The sequence below is a fragment of the Carassius gibelio genome, chromosome B15 (genome assembly GCF_023724105.1).
Source record: "Carassius gibelio isolate Cgi1373 ecotype wild population from Czech Republic chromosome B15, carGib1.2-hapl.c, whole genome shotgun sequence".
Classification (NCBI taxonomy): domain Eukaryota; kingdom Metazoa; phylum Chordata; class Actinopteri; order Cypriniformes; family Cyprinidae; genus Carassius; species Carassius gibelio.
In genome coordinates this window covers 3361952-3382619 of record NC_068410.1, presented here as the reverse complement: position 1 = coordinate 3382619, position 20668 = coordinate 3361952, and the positions used below count along the sequence as shown (strand labels likewise).

General features: G+C 34.8%; 1 protein-coding gene across 2 annotated transcripts in view; it reads right to left on the bottom strand.

Moving 5' to 3' along the window:
* Positions 1-5474: 5474 nt before the first annotated feature.
* LOC127972938 (metabotropic glutamate receptor 5-like) overlaps positions 5475-20668 on the bottom strand; it is a 49943-nt gene continuing 34749 nt past the window's right edge. For both annotated transcript variants that reach the window (XM_052576948.1, XM_052576947.1), the window contains exons 4-9: positions 20269-20504; positions 16859-17105; positions 16594-16762; positions 15310-15436; positions 12627-13566; positions 5475-11112 (exon numbers count right to left, since the gene is read on the bottom strand). In XM_052576948.1, the coding sequence (XP_052432908.1) occupies positions 10164-11112; positions 12627-13566; positions 15310-15436; positions 16594-16762; positions 16859-17105; positions 20269-20504 (2668 nt within the window). In that variant the 3' untranslated portion in view covers positions 5475-10163. The remainder of the gene's footprint in view (positions 11113-12626; positions 13567-15309; positions 15437-16593; positions 16763-16858; positions 17106-20268; positions 20505-20668) is intronic.

Below are 20668 nucleotides of genomic sequence, written 5' to 3'. Positions count from 1 at the left end.
AAATGCATTCACCCTTAGACCATCCAAGATGTGGATGAGTTTGTTTCTTTATCAGAGCAGATTAGTGGAAATGTAATATAATATCACTTGCTCAGCAATGGATCCTCTGCAGTGAATGGATGCTGTCAGAATGAGAGTCCAAACAGCTGATGGTTAAAAAAACAGTTTGGAAAAACCCAACAGATTTTCAGTACAATAAAAAAGAATATATAATTGGCAGGCTGCAGAATGTAGCTTTTGCAAACACACACACACTAAATCATTAAGACTTTAAGCAGCGTAACACACATTTTGACCCTTGGGAACAGTAATGTGCCCTATTGCTGTACTGTACAAATGAAAACTTCCTCGCTCCATTACTGGTTTAAATACCTAATGATGCAGTGAGCAACTAAATATATGGAGCCAACAAACATTATTTTTTCCTAAATGCTAATGGCTGATTAAATTTAGAGCTATTTAAGACAGAAAATGCCATCTGACGTCCCCCTCTGAGCTCAGCTGTCTCTTCTACTGAACGAACAAGTTGGTGCATTTAAGGAGCCTCATTAACCAATCAGAATTGAGCGGGGTGGGGGAAGACAAAGAGGAGCAATTACCACAACGACTATGATTCACACACTCCATCCTATCAGCCCAGAATAGACAGTGCAGAACACTGAAATGCTTTTCAGATGTACAGCACTGCCATTGTTTGTGAGTGTGTGTGTGTGTGTGTGTTAGGAAGACAGTGAGAAACAGAAGGAAGTGAGAGTTTGAGTGCATCCACTTTAAAACAGCTGTTTTATTTGGATTCCTGGTGCAGCACCAGGGTTTCATCTTCCAGAATTGTTTCAGTCATTGTATCGCTGACACTAATGACACTTTTTCTGCTATAGAAAGGTTTATAGAAAGTTCCATGGATGTTGAAGGTTCTTCACCATCAATACCAATAAAGAACATTGTCATATGATATTATCTTGCTCGTTTAGATTATGTATCTTAACATTTGGCAGTTTGGCAACCAAAAAATAAGATGAAATAGATGTCATCTCTGTTTCATTCACTGAAATAGGAGTTTAAGCTACAGAATATACATTGCATTGTGGGATTCCCAATGCAGTGTGCTCCATTCTATACTGCACATTTTTGTAAATGTAATACTTTTACATTACATTTACATAATATCTATTTTCATAAATCACTGTAACCAGTTTAAATGCGTTAGATTCTCATGTTATGTATTTTAATGCATTATATTGTCAATGGTGTAATGGTGTATTAGCTAGAATGATAAATTAGATTGTTCAATGCATGATAATGTGCATAACAATACATAACTAATGCATTAAAAGTAGTTTTATAATGCACTATATATAAAGCCTTCAAGTAAAAAGTTACCAAAGATTCATAGTAGTACAGTAAGGGAACATATTACAAGTTTAAGGTATACTAATAATTTGCACATTTTAGAGTAGATAAAAAGTTGTCAAATTTAAAAATTACATTTATTTTCAGTCAGTGTATGTGCACTGCAGAAATAGTAGTGTGGTAGCAAGCAAAGCCATTATTATCAGTCAGTAACGTTCTGCTAACATTACAGATGAGCACATAGTACAAGTAAAATCACACAGACGAGACAGGAAGTAGTCTGTAAGACAAATGCAAAAGCATTACATGATATGCTCAAATGGAGGAGCTTTGAGTGAGAGGGCACTTCAGATAGACAACTGTGTGTGTGTGTGTGTGTGTGTGCGCTTCTAGAGTGGTTTCATATGTTATTAGTATAATCACCACACATTTTCATGCTGTGTGTGTGTTTGAATGATGTGATCTGGGGGTCTTGAATTCAAACACATTGCTGTTGGTTGCTCTCGCCCACACGCAATTACATAAGCTCGCCATCTGCTGTCACTCAGTACAGTTTTAAAATACACATGCATCTTACCCCAACTCGTAAGATAGCATGCAGTACAGTATGCATTAGTATATTATTTTGTTTGTATGCAAGTATTCTGTATGCATCTGTCAATATGTGCACTGAACAACCCTAGACAGAGACTTGTGGAAGCTTGTTCTCATCACGAAATAAAACGTTCATTTCGTTAATTGTCTTTTTTTTTCAAACCAAACTTTGATTGTTTCTTACAATTCTGACTTAAAATTGAATTCTGACTATTCTGACTTCAGATCTAAGACTTGTAAACTTGCAATTCTGAAAAAAAAAAAGAGAGATATCAATTGCAAAAAAATAGCAATTGCAAAATAATTGTGGGAAAAAGTCACATTTACCTTTTTTTATTCTATGGCAAAAACAAAACTGTGAGAAAAAGTCATAACTGTGATATATAACTCAGAATCGCAAGAATAAGAATCTAAATTGTGAGATAAAAGGTCAAAATTAATTAAAAGTCTTCCATAGAGACTTGATCTACTGCACAGGACAAAAATGGTGTAGAAACAATTTTCACACAGAAATTGCTAGTAAATTTTACAGACAGTTACAAAGAAACAGTAACATGTTGAATTACAGTAAATGTGAAATTTATAAGTAGATATTCAAAATGTTCTCAAAATATACTTTTTTTTTTGTTGCAATGTATTTCTAGTGAAATTTCTAGCATAAACCAGAAAGCAATATTAGCAATGGTTTTTGACATCTCTGTCTAGACTATTTTGTTTTTCTAAAAGCTAATAGCTTTTGTAATAAAAAAAATGCAAAGAATGTAACTTGCTTAGTTAATGTAATGAGGTCATAATACAGTATACACTGTGCAATACTATATTTTGAACATACTGTTACCTCTCTTGCTTTGTATGTTCAGTCACATGCTCACTCACATGAACCTGCCGCGTGTGTGTGTGTGTAGTGCTGATAAATGAGCTTGAAAGTGAAACACACAGCTGAAATGATGGAGCACAGTGCTGGTCTGCTGGTGTAATAAAGGTCTCATGGGCTGAGACTGTGAACTAGAGTTGCTGAGATACAATCTCCATCCTGTCCGAGAGTGAGAAACAAAAGCTCTGGGGGAAAGTGTTCATGCAGCAGGTTTGCAGCACAGCGCTTTTGAGGAAAAGACCTTTGCTACATGACAATTCTTCAAAATAGCAAATATATTAGTTGCTAAAAATGTCTCTTGTGCATCACCTGAGTGAAACGGATGGAGTAGAAAATTGCAATTCCATTCAGCAATGTTAGTGGAACAGAAAATTAACTCTTCAGCTCTTAAAGTTAACTCTTCAAATTAATCTTTTTTCTTACAGTAGCTATATTTCCATCCACCTATTTTAATGCACATTTTGGGATAACTCATAAAAAACCACTAAATGGAAATGCGAAGATGCACACAAATTCTAAACGTGCTATTTTTAATCCAATTTTTATAGAATAAGAAAAAATGCACATAAACTTCGATGGAAACACATTTACCGAATAAATTCTGTGATGCACATCAAAAAAAGTTTTGTGACTTTGCGCGATGGGACATTAGAATTTCGGACACCTGTAGCACACGATGCTGTATGTCCCATGAGACTATCAGCGGCGAAGCGAATGACCTTTTTCTTAAAGATATTTGCTGCCAGTGTATCAGGTTTATGTTGCAGTTTAACGGTGCTTTATTTGCATATGCTTCATGCCTGAAGTAAAATTCACAACTTTGGATGGAAACGTAGCTATTGTAGCTTGTTTTCCATGTGTATTTTTTTTACATTCCGCCCAAAGCCAGATGAGTGTCCCATCTAAAGGTCTGGGCGGTAACATATGTGAATAATATCTGTTTTCATAAAGCTTAAATCCATTGATAGTGTTGAAACTTTTCGAATGGCTGCAGGCGACGGCCTTCACATCAACACATTATCAATCCTTCTCCACAGAGAGAGATTTTTCAAACAATGTCCTCCACTTTCTCTCTGCATTTAGTTTTATTTATGGTTCTCATGAATGCTTTAGATTTGTCAAGTCTGAGTGGGAAAACAAATCTAAATTGAGGTACACTAGCAGGGGTTTTTAAGATGCCAAGCTTGTTCGAAGAGTCTTTAATAGAGAATGAAAACTGCATAATGGAAACTGCCGCCCACTTCTACAGTACACAAGCTATGAGAGCAAGACATTTGAGTGATGGAAAATAATACTGACGCACTTTCATTCATATGTTCATCAGTCTGTCGAACTGAAACTATTCTTACGCAAATTGTCGAATGCAAGTCAATGCAACAATTTACGTAAAAATGGTTGCATGAACAATTCACACACAAATTCATTCTGCTTGTGTGTGATGAATGAGGCTTATTGTGGAGGCTGGTGGCTTTGAGCTCTGATACGGCGAAGTACAATAACAGGCATTATTCAGCAGTGTCTTAATAAACCTGTCAGCCAATAATAACAGATTAAAACTGCAGCAGATTTGCATTTGGTAACTTATTCTGACCCATACAAAGTGAAATATCTCTGATTTTGGTCCATAAGAGGGAAGGTGACATGTAAATTAACAAAACTGCAATCCACATTTCCTGTACAGAAGATGATTTAAAGCTATACACATTGTTTGATTATCAAATAATATAGTAACTTTGACTTATTGATGTTAATTTGCTCAAACGTGACCATTAACCAGTGTTACAGTATCTCAAACTGTAGAGTTAGGGTCATTGGCTCAATATGGAATGGATGGTAATATAGATGTCTTGAATACACAGTAAGTTGCTTTGGATAAAAGCATTTGCCAAATGTATAAATGTATTTACCTCCAATCCGTTATTAACTAAACCTAAAAAAAAAAAAAAAATTGTTTGAAATAAACCTTAACCAAAATTAACTGTAAACTTATTTTATGAATTAAAATACATTTTAACAGAAGTATACAATAAATGTTTTTTTTTTTACATTTTAGTCTAAATAAATTTTAAAATGTACACTATATATTGATTAACTTACTTTATATTTATTAACTTAAGCATAAAATTGTAAAAAAAATGGTTTAACTCATATCATTAATTGAAATAAACATTAACTGCAAATACAATGTACACTTATTTAATAAACATAAAAATACAAAATAAAAAACAACATGCCAAGGTAGCATTTTTGGCATTTTGTCAAGTCTTTTTTAACTTGAACTACTAAAATAACTAAAACTGAAATTAAAAATTAATTTAAATAAATGCTGACTCTTTACAATAAGGTCATTTGTTAATGCATTAACTAACATTAACTAATAATGAGCAATTTATTTTTCTGAACCTTTGTTACACATGGAACCCAATTATATAGCATTAAATAAAATAATGAAAATTAAATAAAAATAAATAAAATGCAAAAACGCACAACAACATTATTAAAACTTTAACAAAAATTTTTATTGTGTGTGTGTATATGTATATAAATAACTGTAATAGCTATTAGTGATACTAAAATATCACTTTCACCAATCAGATTTCAGCACAAATTTCAGCAAAAGTTGTCTCAACAAAGTCATTAATTCTCAGAGACTAGATTAATTCCATGTTTTTAATAAAGATTGGAAAGGTCTCATACTACACCACAACATTTTCCATGTCAAGAAAAAGGGAAATGTTTTTACACAGCTGTAAGCATTTTCTCACAATTTTATTTTCCCCACAAAACTGCAAGAAACTGGAATATCAACAAATGTCCACAAAAGTCATCTGCAGTTCCACGTCGATGATGATCAACATCCTACAGAATCTCTACACCAGAGAACCAGCAAACACAAGTCCCAATATATAGTTATAGATATGACAAAAATATACCGATCACTTGAGAGCAGAGAACCACAAAAACAAAACACAAAATGATGTTAGCAATTGAGATGGAGTCACAGAGTCATTTGTATCCTTCGGTCATGAACCTGCGTGACACATTCAAAGTGACCACGTTCTGTAGCCCGAACGCTAAATGATCGCATTTCACCACCAGCAAGCATGATTATGAAGCAAAATGTAAACATCAGTGTGAGTCTACTATAGGCACCAACATTGACATTCAACCCAGAGCTCCTATAAATGCACCAAATGTATCTGTCATGTTCATAAACTCACTAAATGAAGAGAAACTTGCAAACAGAAATGAAGGAAAAGGAGAGATCGCCTTCTGGGGCAGACTTATTAATATTTCACCGGGTCTTTCAAGCATCATGTTTTTGATCTCGCCGAATGAAATTTAAGCCTTTCCTGACATACTACAGCTGCTTTCTAATGTACCGCAATAAATCTGAATAATCTCTCCGGCTGTTCCTGTGTACCTGCAGCAAAAACACTAAAGCCTATTACCAAATGACACACATGTAATAGATCATTTGGCATATTACACAGATTTATGATTCAGTATATGACCCTGATATATGTTAGAAAAGTAAACAAAGAGAAAGGATGAAATATGCTTATTTTCTCTGAGGAAATAGTTATTTACTAAGATGGCGGTGTGATGAAATTTTAAAACTGCATTCTTCTAAACTTTATGATACGATAAATAGAACGATAAATAGAAAACACAGTTGCACTTTCTCTGTTAGATTACATCAGCGGTCCGTTCTGCTAACACTGTCGTAACCAGGCACAAAGTGACAAGTTTCCAACGACAAACAATTTTTCTTCTGCATAATCATAAAAGGTTACTTTTACTATGCATCATAGAATTTTTGGAGATGTCATAACACAGCAGAAATAGAAAGTTCAGACTTACCTGAAGAGATCATTTTATTACTTTTTCCACCCCTAAATAAAAATGGAAAATATATTGTGATTTTCTGTCTAAAAAAGTATAACTGTAAATTTACATCTCACAATTCAGATTTTTTTTTTTTTTTTTTTTTTGGAATTCTGAATTTAAATCTTGCAATTCTGACTTTTTTTCTCTGAATTTCGAGTTACATCTCAGAATTCTGACTGTTTTTGTCAGAGTTTCAAGTCTACATCTTGGAATTCCGAGTTACATCTCACAATTCTGACTTTTTTTGGTCCAAGTGACATCTCACAATTCTGACTTTTTTTGATGGAGTTCCAAGTCTACATCTTGCAATTCAAAATTGTTCCTCTGAATTCTGAGTTTACATATCACAATTTATATATTTGTTGGAATTCCAAATTAGATCTCGCAATTCTGACTTTTTTTTTGTCTGCGTTCCAAGTCTACATCTCGCAATTCAAATTTTCTCCTCAGAATTCTGAGTTTAGGTCTCACAATTTACATATTTGTTGGAATTCTGAATTTACATTTCACAATTATAACTTTTTTTCTTGTAATTCCAAATTAGATTTCGTAATTCTGACTTTTTTTGTCTGAGTTCCAAGTCTACATCTCACAATTAAAAATTTTCCCTCAGAATTCTGAGTTTACATCTCGCAATTTACATTTTTGTTGGAATACTGAGTTTACATTTCACAATTCTGACTTTTTTCTTGGAATTCCAAGTCACATATCACAATTCTGACTTTTTTTGTCTGCGTTCCCAGTCTACATCTCGCAATTCTATTTTTTTCCTCAGAATTCTTAGTTTACATCTCGCAATTTACATTTTCATTGGAATACTGAGTTTACATTTCACAATTCTGACTTTTTTTGTTGGAGTTCCAAGACTACATCTCGCAATTCAAATTTTTTTCCTCACAATTCTGACTTTTTTGTCTGCGTTCCGAGTCTACATCTCGCAATTCGTTTTTTCGTAGAAGTCTAATTTTAAATTTCTCAATTCAATTTTTTCCCTCAGAATTCTCAGTTAACATCTCGCAATTTACTTTTTTGTCGGAATGCTGAATTTACATTTCACAATTCTGACTTTTTTCTAGGAATTCTGAGTTATATTTCGCAATTCTGACTTTTTTTGTTTGAGTTCCAAGTCTACATCTCGCAAATCATGCTTTTTTGGTGGAGTTCTGAGTATCCATCACAGAGAATCCTGTCTTTTTATTTTATTTGAATTGTGTTTGTCTTTATCTCACTATTCTGAAATTATATCACGCAGTTATAATTTTTTTCACAGAATGCAAAAAAAAAAAAAAAAATCAGAAATTTGCGATATAAACTCATAATTGTGAGAAAAACCTGAATTGTGTGATAAAAAAATAAATAAATCACAGTTACATTTTATTTATTTATTTATTTATTTTTCTTGTGGCAAACATAAGCTTTCATGCTTTATTTGTGCCTGGTTAGGAGCCTGTCTACAAGTGACCATCATGATTTACCGTCATATACTTATGTTAAATACTGGTGTAAACGCAAATACTGTCTAAAGCCGATGTGCTTTGTATATGCGTATGGTTGTATTGCTTTGAGTCCCAAAGTCTCGTACATTTGTATTATATATATATATATATTATATATATATATATATATATATATATATATATATAAACTCTCACCATAAAAACGATTCATATCATTATGTTGGGAAAAACACATTTCAGCCCATCCCCTCACCTCCCCTCCCCCCTTTGGCGCTAAAAGCTCTATTAAGATAAATATTATTTGTAAATTTCACTTTTTTGTTCAGCATATAATTGCTAGACACTTGAGTAGCCTCACATTCATCTAAGCACATTCTGTACACAAGGGAATGGTAAGAAAAGACATCTTTAGACTCTAAATCTTCTGTTATTCTGTCCTCATGTAATCTGTGTAAAATTACTGCTTTTGTTCAGGTTCAACTATAAGTCACTGTTAAAACTTTACTAAACTTGTTGCTGTGTGCATGCCCTTGATATTTACACAATCGATAGGAATGATCAATCAAAATGGTTAGAATGGCTCATAACTCATTCTTTATGATTCAAAACTTAAAAGATAGAATGATTTAGATAGAACTATATATAGAACTTTAGATAGATATATCTTTAAAATTACATAAAAAGCCATTCTGCTGGAGGAAAGTATAATTTAAAGTTAACATGAAACATCATTTGCAGCCCAATTTACTTCTTTAATGTGATCATCTGTACTACATAATTTCAGAGGTGGACCAAGTTATTTTACATTTGAATAATGTGCACAGATTAAGGGTTTAAAATAACACCAGAAATCTGTATTAAGAAAGTAAGTAGGGTGCATTTTTGTTCCATGTTGACTTTAATAACTTATAATAATAAATAGATATGACTGAGTGAGTGAATGAATGTGTGCATTTTTATAAATAAATTGAATAGATAAATAAAAAATCTGTTTTCTTTTTTTTTTTTTTTTACAAATCTGTTATTTTTTAAATGTAATAAATCTAATATGTGTTCTGTAATAAATAAATAAATAAACCAATTTAAAATAAATAAATAAATATTTTACCTACAGGATGTTAAGCATATTTTAAGACCACTGCAGTTTTTTCCATTTATTTTTAAATAATGTCCGAATATTAAAATAATTATGAATTATTGAAAAGTGAATTAAAACATAAATTTAGTTTTCTATATGCAATTTATTTATTATAGAATGAATGAATGAACTACTTGAAATATAATCTTAACAGGTTTCATGAGATTCACCCATATATTCTTTTTCTGAAAAAGGCAGAATACTGGAAGAATAAGGATAGAAGAGAGAGAAAAAGGAGAAGAGAAAATTATGGACGTTTTGTTTGTTCTCTCACGCTGTCCTGTGGTACATCAAACAAAGCACTTTGTTCAAAGATTGCGTTTGAATTTCAGAAAGCATCGGGGACATCACCTCGCACTCTTCAATTATTACAGCACACCAGCAATCGAGTACGAGTGTGCGAGCTAAAGATTATGCAATATGTAATTATACAGGCTTTTCCTGTTGCTGCCTTGCCTTTTTCCAGCCCTTAATAATCTCATTGTTTGACGATGAACATAGCAAAAGGTTCGTAATGTCCGTGTGCGGGAACGTCCCAGGTTGGGTGTTCGTTCACCCCTGTCCTGCTGGGGGCACAACATATTTTAGTGCTCATAGAAACAGCACTAATTAGATGAAAGCCATGTTTGTTTAAGGCCACTACCAAAATAGACCAAGGGAATGCTAACTAGACGAACGATTAGACACTATTGTGATTCTACTGCAGGTCTGATGTTGGAGATATTCCTTTGCAGGGAGGAAAATCTTGTTTTGCATTGGTCCAAAGGTGAGAACATGTAAACACACACACCCAAGCAGTGTCCGTCTCCGACCTACGTGAATTACGCCAATCGGTGCTCCATTCTTCCATTTTTTGTCCTCATAACGAAGACGAACTCTGGCTGTAGTGTCGGAGCACCAGGCACTCGTATTTTGTGATGGGCGGAAGAGCGGATGTTTCAGTATCCGAAGCAGGAGAACTGGGCGATCCGCTACCTGACCCGACAGAGTCCCTGAACGGGGAGGGCGGAGTCAGCGCTAGCAGCTCCTCAAACTCCTGCTGATTGGGCGGTGACTCCAGAGCTGAGGACACACCCACCTTTAGCTCCTTCCCACCGGTCGTGGGCGAAGTTTTGAGTCGTGACGAACTGGAAAGGGGGCAGGGAGGAGCGGAGCAACACACATTGGACTCCACCGGTGGGAGGGGCTGGATTTCGGCATAAGTGGTCATGGTAGTCGGCATGGAAATTTCTCGGGATAGGCGGTAGGCCGGAGGACAGCAGGGCTCGACAGATTGAGCGTGTGCAGATGCACTGGTGGACAAACCCACAGCGCCTCCTGGAGGAGAACTGGTGAGCATCATGCTGTTGAGCTCGCTGATGTTAGCTGTGAAGCGGTTAACCACGCAGCTAATCTGCTCCATCAGAGAGCCCTGCGATGCAGTTCCACCACCGTTACTGCGATGCGGAGCCGGACACATGTATGTAGAGACACTCATGACCTGGGAGTCAGCGGCGCCAGCGCTCTGTGATAATGCAATGCTCGCTCTCTGGGTCACGGTGCTGATCGGTGAGGGTGTTTGGGGCCGGTAGGTGATGGGGTAGCGCTCCTCCGCTTCGGTGACCTCATAGAGCATCTTGTTGTTGCTGTTGTCCGTGTTGATGTCACTGCCTCCGCAATAGCGTCCCTCAGACGTTTTGGAGAAAGGTTTGATAACGGCCATCTGGTTACTTTCGCGCTTTTTAATGTGGAAGGAGAGACGCTGCCACAGGTGGCCACCTTTGGAACTGCACTCATTCTGGGCCCACGTCACTGACTTCCCATTAGAGCTGCAACAGCATTAAACAATATTTACAGTAACAATGGTTGCAAAATAACTCCAGTGCAAACGACATCACTATATGCATCTATAAATTTGTTCTCAAAAACACACCGGGGTTTAAAATGTTTAAAATGTTGTGGAGTTGCATAGTTTGGCAAAAATATAAAAACAATATTAACGATAATAGCGTAACGTATATAAGTAATATTAATATGTTTGGTTCTGTGTCTCTACGAATCTGTCTGTCTGTCTATGAGTTATTTAGTATGTGAACAGAGATTATTTGGTAAACAGGCAGTGTGCGCAGACACACTAAGTACATTCATTCCTATAATCACAGGTCGTCTAAGGTAAACACTCTTTTTATGGATGTCAATAACTTAACAGCCCCATCATTACCACACAAACAAGACGTGCTCTCCATGTCATGACAACAGCAGAGCCGAGGCATAAATCCTGAACTTGCCAAAATGTTAACACTATTCTTTGCCTACTATGAATGCATCCGTTTTCATTAGGAAATGCAAATCTAGACTCTCAGAAAAAGGGTACAAAAGCTGAAACTGCGGTAGTATCCTTTGGAAAGATGCCTTTGTACCTTATTTACACCTAAAAGATGCATTTTAGTATCTTAAAGGGATAGATTGAAATACTGTCATTAATTACTCACTCTCATGTCGTTTCAAACCTGTAAGACCTTTCCTTCATCTTCACAACACAGATTAAGAATTTTTTATAAAATCTGAGAGCTTTCTGACCTACATAGACAGCAAAGTAACTGACATGTTCTAAGCTCAGACATCATTAATATATCAAAAAATATAATATATATATATAAAAAAATTGTGCATTCACAAGAGTACCACAACCATGTGTGTGCACTGCTATGCTCGTAAACAAACCGCAAATTTCACATTTCTTGTCACCATTCACTGTTTAATAAAAAAACAAATAATAGCCTAAATTAATAAAAAAAGAAAAGAAACTCAAGCTCCCTGAAGACAAGTAAAGTCTGCGATTAAAAAAAGAATAAGAAACTAATTACAAGTTATAGGACAAAAAACTACAGTAGAACAAATAAATAAGAAACGCTACCTACATTGAATAATCCAAAATATAAAAAACACTACATTCACTGTGTTAATTAAGTATATATTTCTTCTTAATAAAGTTACAAAAGTGATTTAGTTAAGAGTAGATTTTCTGTCTTTTGTTGTTTGATTCAACCAAATGACAGAAAACAGGAATATTAGACTGCTGTCACTTTAAGAGCTGCCTGGATCTACTGTTACACAAGTGTTTCTTTCACAGCCTTTTGCTTTCACTTAAGACATAAATTACTGTGTTTACGAGGATAAAGATATATCTTAACAGGTGTTTCAAAGATGATCTTTGGGATAACATGAGGGTGAGCAATTAAAGACAGAATTTTTATTTTTGGGTGAACTATGCCTTTTAAGGTACAAATTGGTGCCTAAATGGTACAATTTGAAAGTTATCACTGCACAACTCAGCACACACCTGAGCGTCTCTCCTGACGATCCTCGTCTCTTCCACAGATTGACCAGGCTGCTCGACCGGCTGGCCGCCGATGATGATTTTCCGTCTCCCACATGCATGCGCACCACTGTCGATGTAGTGAACGCGCTGCGGACGTTCCTCTCCGGTTTGGCCAGGATAATGTAAACCTTTGGCACGAACATGCAGCCCAGAGCCACAGTGGCGCTCAGGCTGACGGAGAAGCACATGGTGATGGTCTTATAGTTGGAGCCAAAGTAAATGGGCACGAAGGCCAGCCAGATGATGCAGGTGGTGTACATGGTAAATGCGATGTACTTCGCTTCGTTAAAATTGGCGGGAACGTTGCGCGTCTTGAAGGCGTAGAAGGTGCAGCTCATGATAAGGAGGCCATTGTAGCCCAGCGGCGCCACCACGCCTAAGTTGGTGGTGTTGCAGATGAGGTTGACTTCACGAATGGAGGGATAGTCGTGGATGACGTCAGGAGGCTCCATCACAAAGAGCGCCACGATGATGCCCAGCTGCAGGAGGATCAGTAGGAAAGCGATCACCAGCTGGGCGCAGGCGCTCATGAAACGAGGCTTCTTGGTGCAGATTTTCTTTTTGCTGCCGGCCAGGATCCGAGCGATGCGATTGGTCTTGGTGACGAGGGCCGAGTAGCTCATAGCGGGCGATAATCCAATGCCAAGCCGCTGCAGATAGCAGTAGATGACGTGAGGTTTGGCGATAAGACAGAAGGTACACAGGTAGCCCAGACAGATACCCGCCAGAATGATGTAGCACAGCTCACGACTGGAAGACTTCACCACCGGAGTGTCGCGGTAGATGATGAAGATGGAGGTGACGAAGAATGTGGCCATCAGGCCCAAGCAGGCGAAGACCACAGCCGCGATGGGCTCGGGGTCACCCCACATCAAATACTTCACTGGGATGGGGTCGCATCCTGAAACGAATGAAGAAAATGAGAATTAGTGGTGCTTCTTTAAGGACTTTTAGAAAAATGTTCACAAAAAGAGCAAGGAATTTACAAAACTTTTCCGTGTGTGTGTGTTTGTTCACTACTCACTGCTGTGTGTATGCACTTGCATGGTTGAAATGCAGAGCACAAATTCCAAGTATGGGACACCGTACCTGGCCAAACGTCACTCACTCACTCCTTTTCTAGTTAAGTATTTTAGAAGAAAAATATTTAACTATTTTTTTTTATAAACATACTTTCAAATTTACAAATATATTATTTACAATATAAATATTTAATTTAAAATAATAAAAACATTTAAAATGTCTTCAGTTTAAATAATATGACAATATAATTTATAATATAATACTTGATTATTGGATAAGGATATTTATTTATGGAAATTGCACTTAAAGCAAATGGTTTAACTATATTTATAATAAATTAAAACTATAAAATGAAACAATATTTATATTTACTATATAAATATTACCTCTACTATACATATTTTTTTTTAAATATCACACCCTTTATATAATACAACATAACATAATTTATATTTATTATATGGATAAGGATTTGAAATAATTTCTAAATATTTTGGAAAACAATTTATTTTATTTACTATATATAGTAAATTTACTATAAAAATAAAAAAATGTATGTTAAAAGATCTCATTTGATATAATACAGTATAATATAGAGACTGAACTTAAAAGAAAGAACAACAAAGAAAAAATAAAGTAAACTTAATATTTACCTATTTTTATAGTAAGTAAATATGCTATAAAAGGATTTTAAATTTTACTATAAAATGTAAAAAAAAATTGTATTTTCAAAAATATCTCATGAATTAATTTATTTGATACAATAAAATATAATTTATAATACTATGACTGATTTTAAAAAATCATTTAATAGAGAATGCACTTAAAAGAAGCATTTTCTAGTGGATTAAATATTATATAAAACAAATATATTTTATGTTTAATAGTTAATAAACACATACTATATAAGTAAATAGAATATTTATATTTACTATATAAATAAATAAATATATATATATATATATATATATATATATATATATATATATATATATATATATATATATATATAAAACCAATAAAATCACATAATGCTATTACATTGCATTATGTTACATTGTACATCTAAGCAACCATATACCAATGCAACCATCCACAAAGCCCTAATATCATGGAGGTGGGTATTGCACTGGCAAACACAAATTCATTAAAAAAGTGTAATAATGTACAGTACTTGGTAATATTGGCTGTATGATTCTTTCTTTCTTTCTGATGGTATAAATAGGTGGTAATAAAGTATGGGGGCCGATCACAGGGAGAAAGATTTGATAAGTTCAGCTCAGACGGTTTTGATGTTGTTAACCTTTTAGCTCAATGAGTGTGTGTATTCGCATTTCCCTGAAATGATTTGTTGAAATGCATTTGCTTTCTACGACACAAATATCTCTCTTTCTTTCTCTTTCTTTTATTGGCCATCTAAGAGAGATGCAATCATGCACTTTGCAAATAAGTCGTTTTGGTCATGGTTTGGGATCTCAAACCACACTCTATGAAATGTTAGATTTGTTTTTGAGTATGGCGTGTGGCTCCAGCACTTGTACAGAATGAGACTTCCTAAACTGGATGTGAACAGGGTCATCAGTCTGATCTTTACGCTGAGCTGATGTGTTTGTGGACTCACCGGTGAGGTCATTGGTGGGCCACGATCCCAGATCACATGCACGACACGTGTACTCATCAAAAACAAACTCGTTCTCCTTACAGGGAGTGCATGTCCAACAGCAGCTGACCTCTCCTTTACGGATCACCTGCAGGCAAGAGAGGACAGCGCGTGTTACATGCCGTCATAATCACAACAGGACGGAAAACAGCGCTTCTTAACTGCAGGGTCGTGATACAGTCAGGAAATGTAAATAGTAAATTTAGGATAGCCATTTTATGATTCAGTAGATGATAATAGTAAGTCAATTTATACTTTAGAGTTGTGAAATTTTAGGTCATGGAAAACTAGATCAATTGTGTATAAAATGCTAAACTGTAAAAAAAAAAGAAAAGAAATAGTTTAAAAAATATATATTTAATATATAATTTTTAATATTCTAAATAGAATATTTCAGATAATCTAAACGTTTATGTTTATTTACTAAAAAGTATATTTTCCAAAATATATAAATTATATTGCATAATATTAATTAATAAATAAACATTTATATAGCAAATATTAACATTAGATTTACTTTAATAGCATGTTTTGCCTATGATTCACCAGATGAGAGAAGGTGAACAAAAAAAGTGGATAAATTGTGCGTAAATTATTAACTTAAAAAAAAAAGAAAATAATTCCTTATAATATTTTTTATATATTATTTATAATATAATACTTATAATATTCTATTTTTATAGTAAATATAAATGTATATAAAAAAACAAATTTAAATATAAATATTATAATTACATTTAGAATGTTTATTTACTTTTAAAAAATTGCATTTTTATAGTAAACATATATATATGTGTGTATATATATACATATGTGTGTGTGTGTGTGTGTGATTTTAGAATGTTTATTCACTTTTTAAAAAAAATAGCTTATATTTATAGTTAATAATATTGTTAATATTATAATTATTTGAGTAAATAAATAATATTAATTAAAAAATAATATTTTTTAAATCTATACATTTTGTGCCACGAATTACTGGATAACAAGAGCATGAAACTAATAATTTTACAAATACTAATTATCATTTTATAAAACGTATAAAACATTTACATATTGTTTGGCCTGCGCAATCACCACTTGATTTTCAGTGTAAAATATGTGTCCCGAAGCAAAACCAGTTGAATCCAGTTGGATTTTACTTGTTACTCCAATACACTTACCAACAAAAACACACAATTATTGGACATTATTAAACATTACACAGCACTATGAGGTTTAATAAGCAGCTAACAGTCTCCTGACCTTGATTTGACCTTTATCACAGGGTTCGCTGCACACAGATTTAATAATCTCATCTTTGGTAGGCCAGATCTCGTCGTCATCGATCTGCAGTCCGCTGTTGTCCCAGCTGCCCACGTTCGTGTAGTCGAAATAATCTTTGCCCATTTTCTTAAAGTTCATGATCATGTAACTGCGAACACAGTTAGGAATATTGATTTAGTCTCTGAAATGAAGATGAATGGATATGAAGGGTGGGTTATTGGATTGGATTGGATTGGTCTGGTACCTCCCAGGCGAATCTCCGTTTTCGTCAAAATAAATGTTTTCCCCAGACACTCCAGTGAAGTTGGTCTTCATGAGGAACTCAAGAAGCTTTGAGCCATCGATGGGCCGCATGGCATCGCACAGACCCACCGTACCGGGACACAGCACTTTCTGCATGTTGTGGAGGCCGTAAGCCATGCTGTAAATGGCATTGATCACGAAGCCCATCTTGGTGTCCTGTGCATACTGCTGGCGCAGAGAATCTCGCTCTGAGAAAGAAGGAGAAGGAGGAGATCGGGGTTAATGACCGATAACTCGTCTGTCTGTTCCTGCTCGTATCCTGTAGACAGGTCAATGATGAACTGTGCTAATTTGCTTGTGCTCTGTGAAACTGATTTAGTGCGATGCAGAGACACATAGTTCCATCTCTCCCGAGCGAAATGCTCTTAATTGGTGATCTTACACTGCTTAAACCTACATTTGATGAGTTTTGATGTGTTGCATGCTATCTGGGTTTATGAGTACATAGCAGTCCTGTAAAATACAAAAATACTATCAAGATTAAGAAAAAGCCATATGATAAAAGTGAGTCTTAATAAGAGTTTTAAAAGAGGCTAGAGTCAACTTTAGTAACAAGTCGAGATTTAAGAGCCATTGATAGAGCCCTAACAAAGGATTGCAAGCAGCGTTCACTCTCATAAGGAATAATAAATCATAAATATAGACAGGAGCCTGACCCTTCAATGCTTTAAAAACAAGCAGCAAAATCATAAAATCAATTCTATAGCTCACAGGCAACCAGTGAAGAGCGGCAAGAATTGGTGTAATGCGATCACTTTTCTTAATACGTGTTAAAAGCCTAGCAGCAGCATTTTGAATCAGCTGCTATCTTTGGAGATTTTGCCTGCTCATACCAGAATAAAGTGCATTACAATAATCAAGTCTGGAGGAGAAGAAAAGCAAGAATGACTTTTTCTAAATCTGTGGAAGAAATAAATGACTTTATCTTTGTTAGTTGCATCGGTTGTGCAAAAAAAGACTGCTCCAGCAGCAAATGACAGTTCTGAATCAAAATTACACCTATGTTGTGGGCCTCTTTTTGAACATTATTAGGCACCCAGGTTAGAGGAGAGATTATTAATGATAATACTACTGGGGCCACACAGGGTAATTATAAGGACCTCTGACTTGGAGTCATACAACTGCAGAAATTATTTCGATATCCAATTTTTGATCTCTTTGAAGCATAATATGGGATATATCAATAATACCTGGCTTTATTGAGACATTCATCCGCATAGCAGTGGAACTCAATGTCATAACTACGCATAATTTGACCCAGGGGTAGCCTGTTGATCGTAAACAAAAGGGGACCTAGAATAGAACCCTGAGGGACCCTTTAAGTCTTTAGATGGTTGATCAAGGAATTGTGATCCACTGTATCAAAGGCTGAACTGAGATCAAGAATAATTAAAATAGAATACAAGCCAGCATCGGCTGCAAGCAATAGGTCATTAGTGAGCTTAACCAGAGCAGTTTCAGTGCTGTGTTGAGAGCAGAAACCAGACTGAATATTTTTTTAAAGATTTAATTATTATTCATAAAATAATTTAGTTGCATGGACACAATATTTTTCTAAAATGATTGATAAGATAGGTATAAATTAATAAAATTTAAAGGGTCTAGAGAGGCCTTCTTTAAAGATGATTCTTGGATGATCCTTCTTACGAGGATGATTTTGAAAGCACAACAACACTTTCCAAGGTAGACAAAGAGGTTTCATTAAAATGGGTTAATGCTGAAGGTGGACAAGAATCAGCATGATCTCTGAAATCAGGGTTAGACTGCTGCCTAATCTCCAATATTTTGTTAAAATTGAATGACAATTTTCTGGAGTAGATTAAAACAGCTGACTATAGGCTGAGGATAATATAATTAATGGTTTTAAAAAGCATTCTTGGACTATGTCCCTGTTTAGTAACCAGATCTGAAAAATAAGTGTTCCTTGCTTCTTTAACTTTATACTGAGAAGTGGACATCAGATTTTTTTTTTTTAAAGAGGCAAGGAAACACTAAATGTATCCTTTTTCCACCTTTGTCTGCCCTACTGCAGTCTCTTTAAGTTTTTTTTAATTTAACCATAGTAAAGACTAAGGTTTCTGCTTTCTAACTCTAATTGGAGCTACAGAATTAAAAATATCTCTACAGGAGCTGTTTAAAACACTAACTCCTCTACGGAGAAGTCAGATATTTATATATATGTAATTTCACATCTTCATTTAGTTTAATCTGATAACTAAAACTGAACACAATAAACAATAAAAGAGGAAATGTTAAAATAAAATGTAATTTAAAATTGTAATTTCTCAATAAAACTAAAATGCATTGTATACTGAAAAACATTCTATTTTGGACCTTTGGAAATTTAAATTTGTTAAATTTATTGTTCTTACTACTTTTTTTCTCCTCCCTCAAATTACATTTATGGATTGTTTCAATATTTTAATATTTATTTTCCCAAATACAAAAACATTAATACAAATTAAAAGAGTAATTATTATAAAGAACATAAACATAAGCCAAATACTATTTAATTCAGGTCAATATATTTTACAGATAAAACTAAAATAAAAAAAAATGCATATTGTTAGTCAGTGTTTAACTGTCTTTTTATATTTTCTGTTATGCACTGACAAAAACAATAAAATCACTATAATATAAATACTCAGATTATAATATATTTTCCTAATTGTTTGATCAGAAAACGGGCTGCTTTGAAACATTAAAGCCCCTGATTTGACGCAACAGTTTGGTGTTGTTAGTCAAGTTGGTATAATAATAATAATATATAATATATTACCCAAATAACAAAATGCCAAATGTCGAAACAGTTTTGCAAATGTAAAGAAATGGAAGAGAGGAAACAAAAAACAACAAACTACTACACAAAAAGTCGAACATTTTTAAAAGAGTACATGGCGTTTTATTGCTCATAATTTCAGAACTTCAATAACGGACAAAGACGAAGCTGCTCTTACGCACAGCACTTGAAAGTCTTGTTTTCACAGTAAACTTGATTTTGTTCAGAAGTGCTCGCTTTGATTGAAAAATTCTTTTGAACTGCCATTAAAAGCAGCGTCTCTGTCTAAACTGTTGCTCAGTGTCTGTCTAGTTTATATGCAAACAGCTCTGATACCCGTTTCAGAGGGAAAGTGGTTGTTCTTTTCTTTTTGACTGTTTTTGGGAACAGTTTCTTTGAACTCAAGCAGAGCTCAGATAAATGGAGCCAATGAAAGACAGCGAGACTAATGGAAGGTCTGATATCTGAAGAGAAGGTTTTGATGAAAGGCTTTTCTTTTCTTCTAAATGTCACTGTGGGAGCAGAGCACATGAGGACACAGACTCAGACTGAGTAATGCTGTGGAAACTCACTGCCGCAGGTGCGGTTGTATTTGTTGTTCTCCTGCGGGTGTCCCTTCAGTCGGCAGTGGAAGCGGTGCTGCCAGAACTCGGGGAACCAGGGGTTTCGTGGGTTGTTTTCGGGACGCAGTTTCAGGTAATAATCGTCAAACCACTTGACGTCTGGGGACTGCAGCTTTATGGTGATCCCGCCAGCGGCCTCACGCACGTACCCATCAGTGACATCATATCGGTCCGCCCAGCCATCACTGCGAAGAAGAGAACGAATTAGTGTGCGAAGCCATAAGGCTGCATGCAATGCAACACATTCAGTGGGAAAAATCTATCCAAGATGATATATATATATATATATATATATATATGATATAAATATAATGATAGACAAAAATAAAACAAATAACAACAAATATAA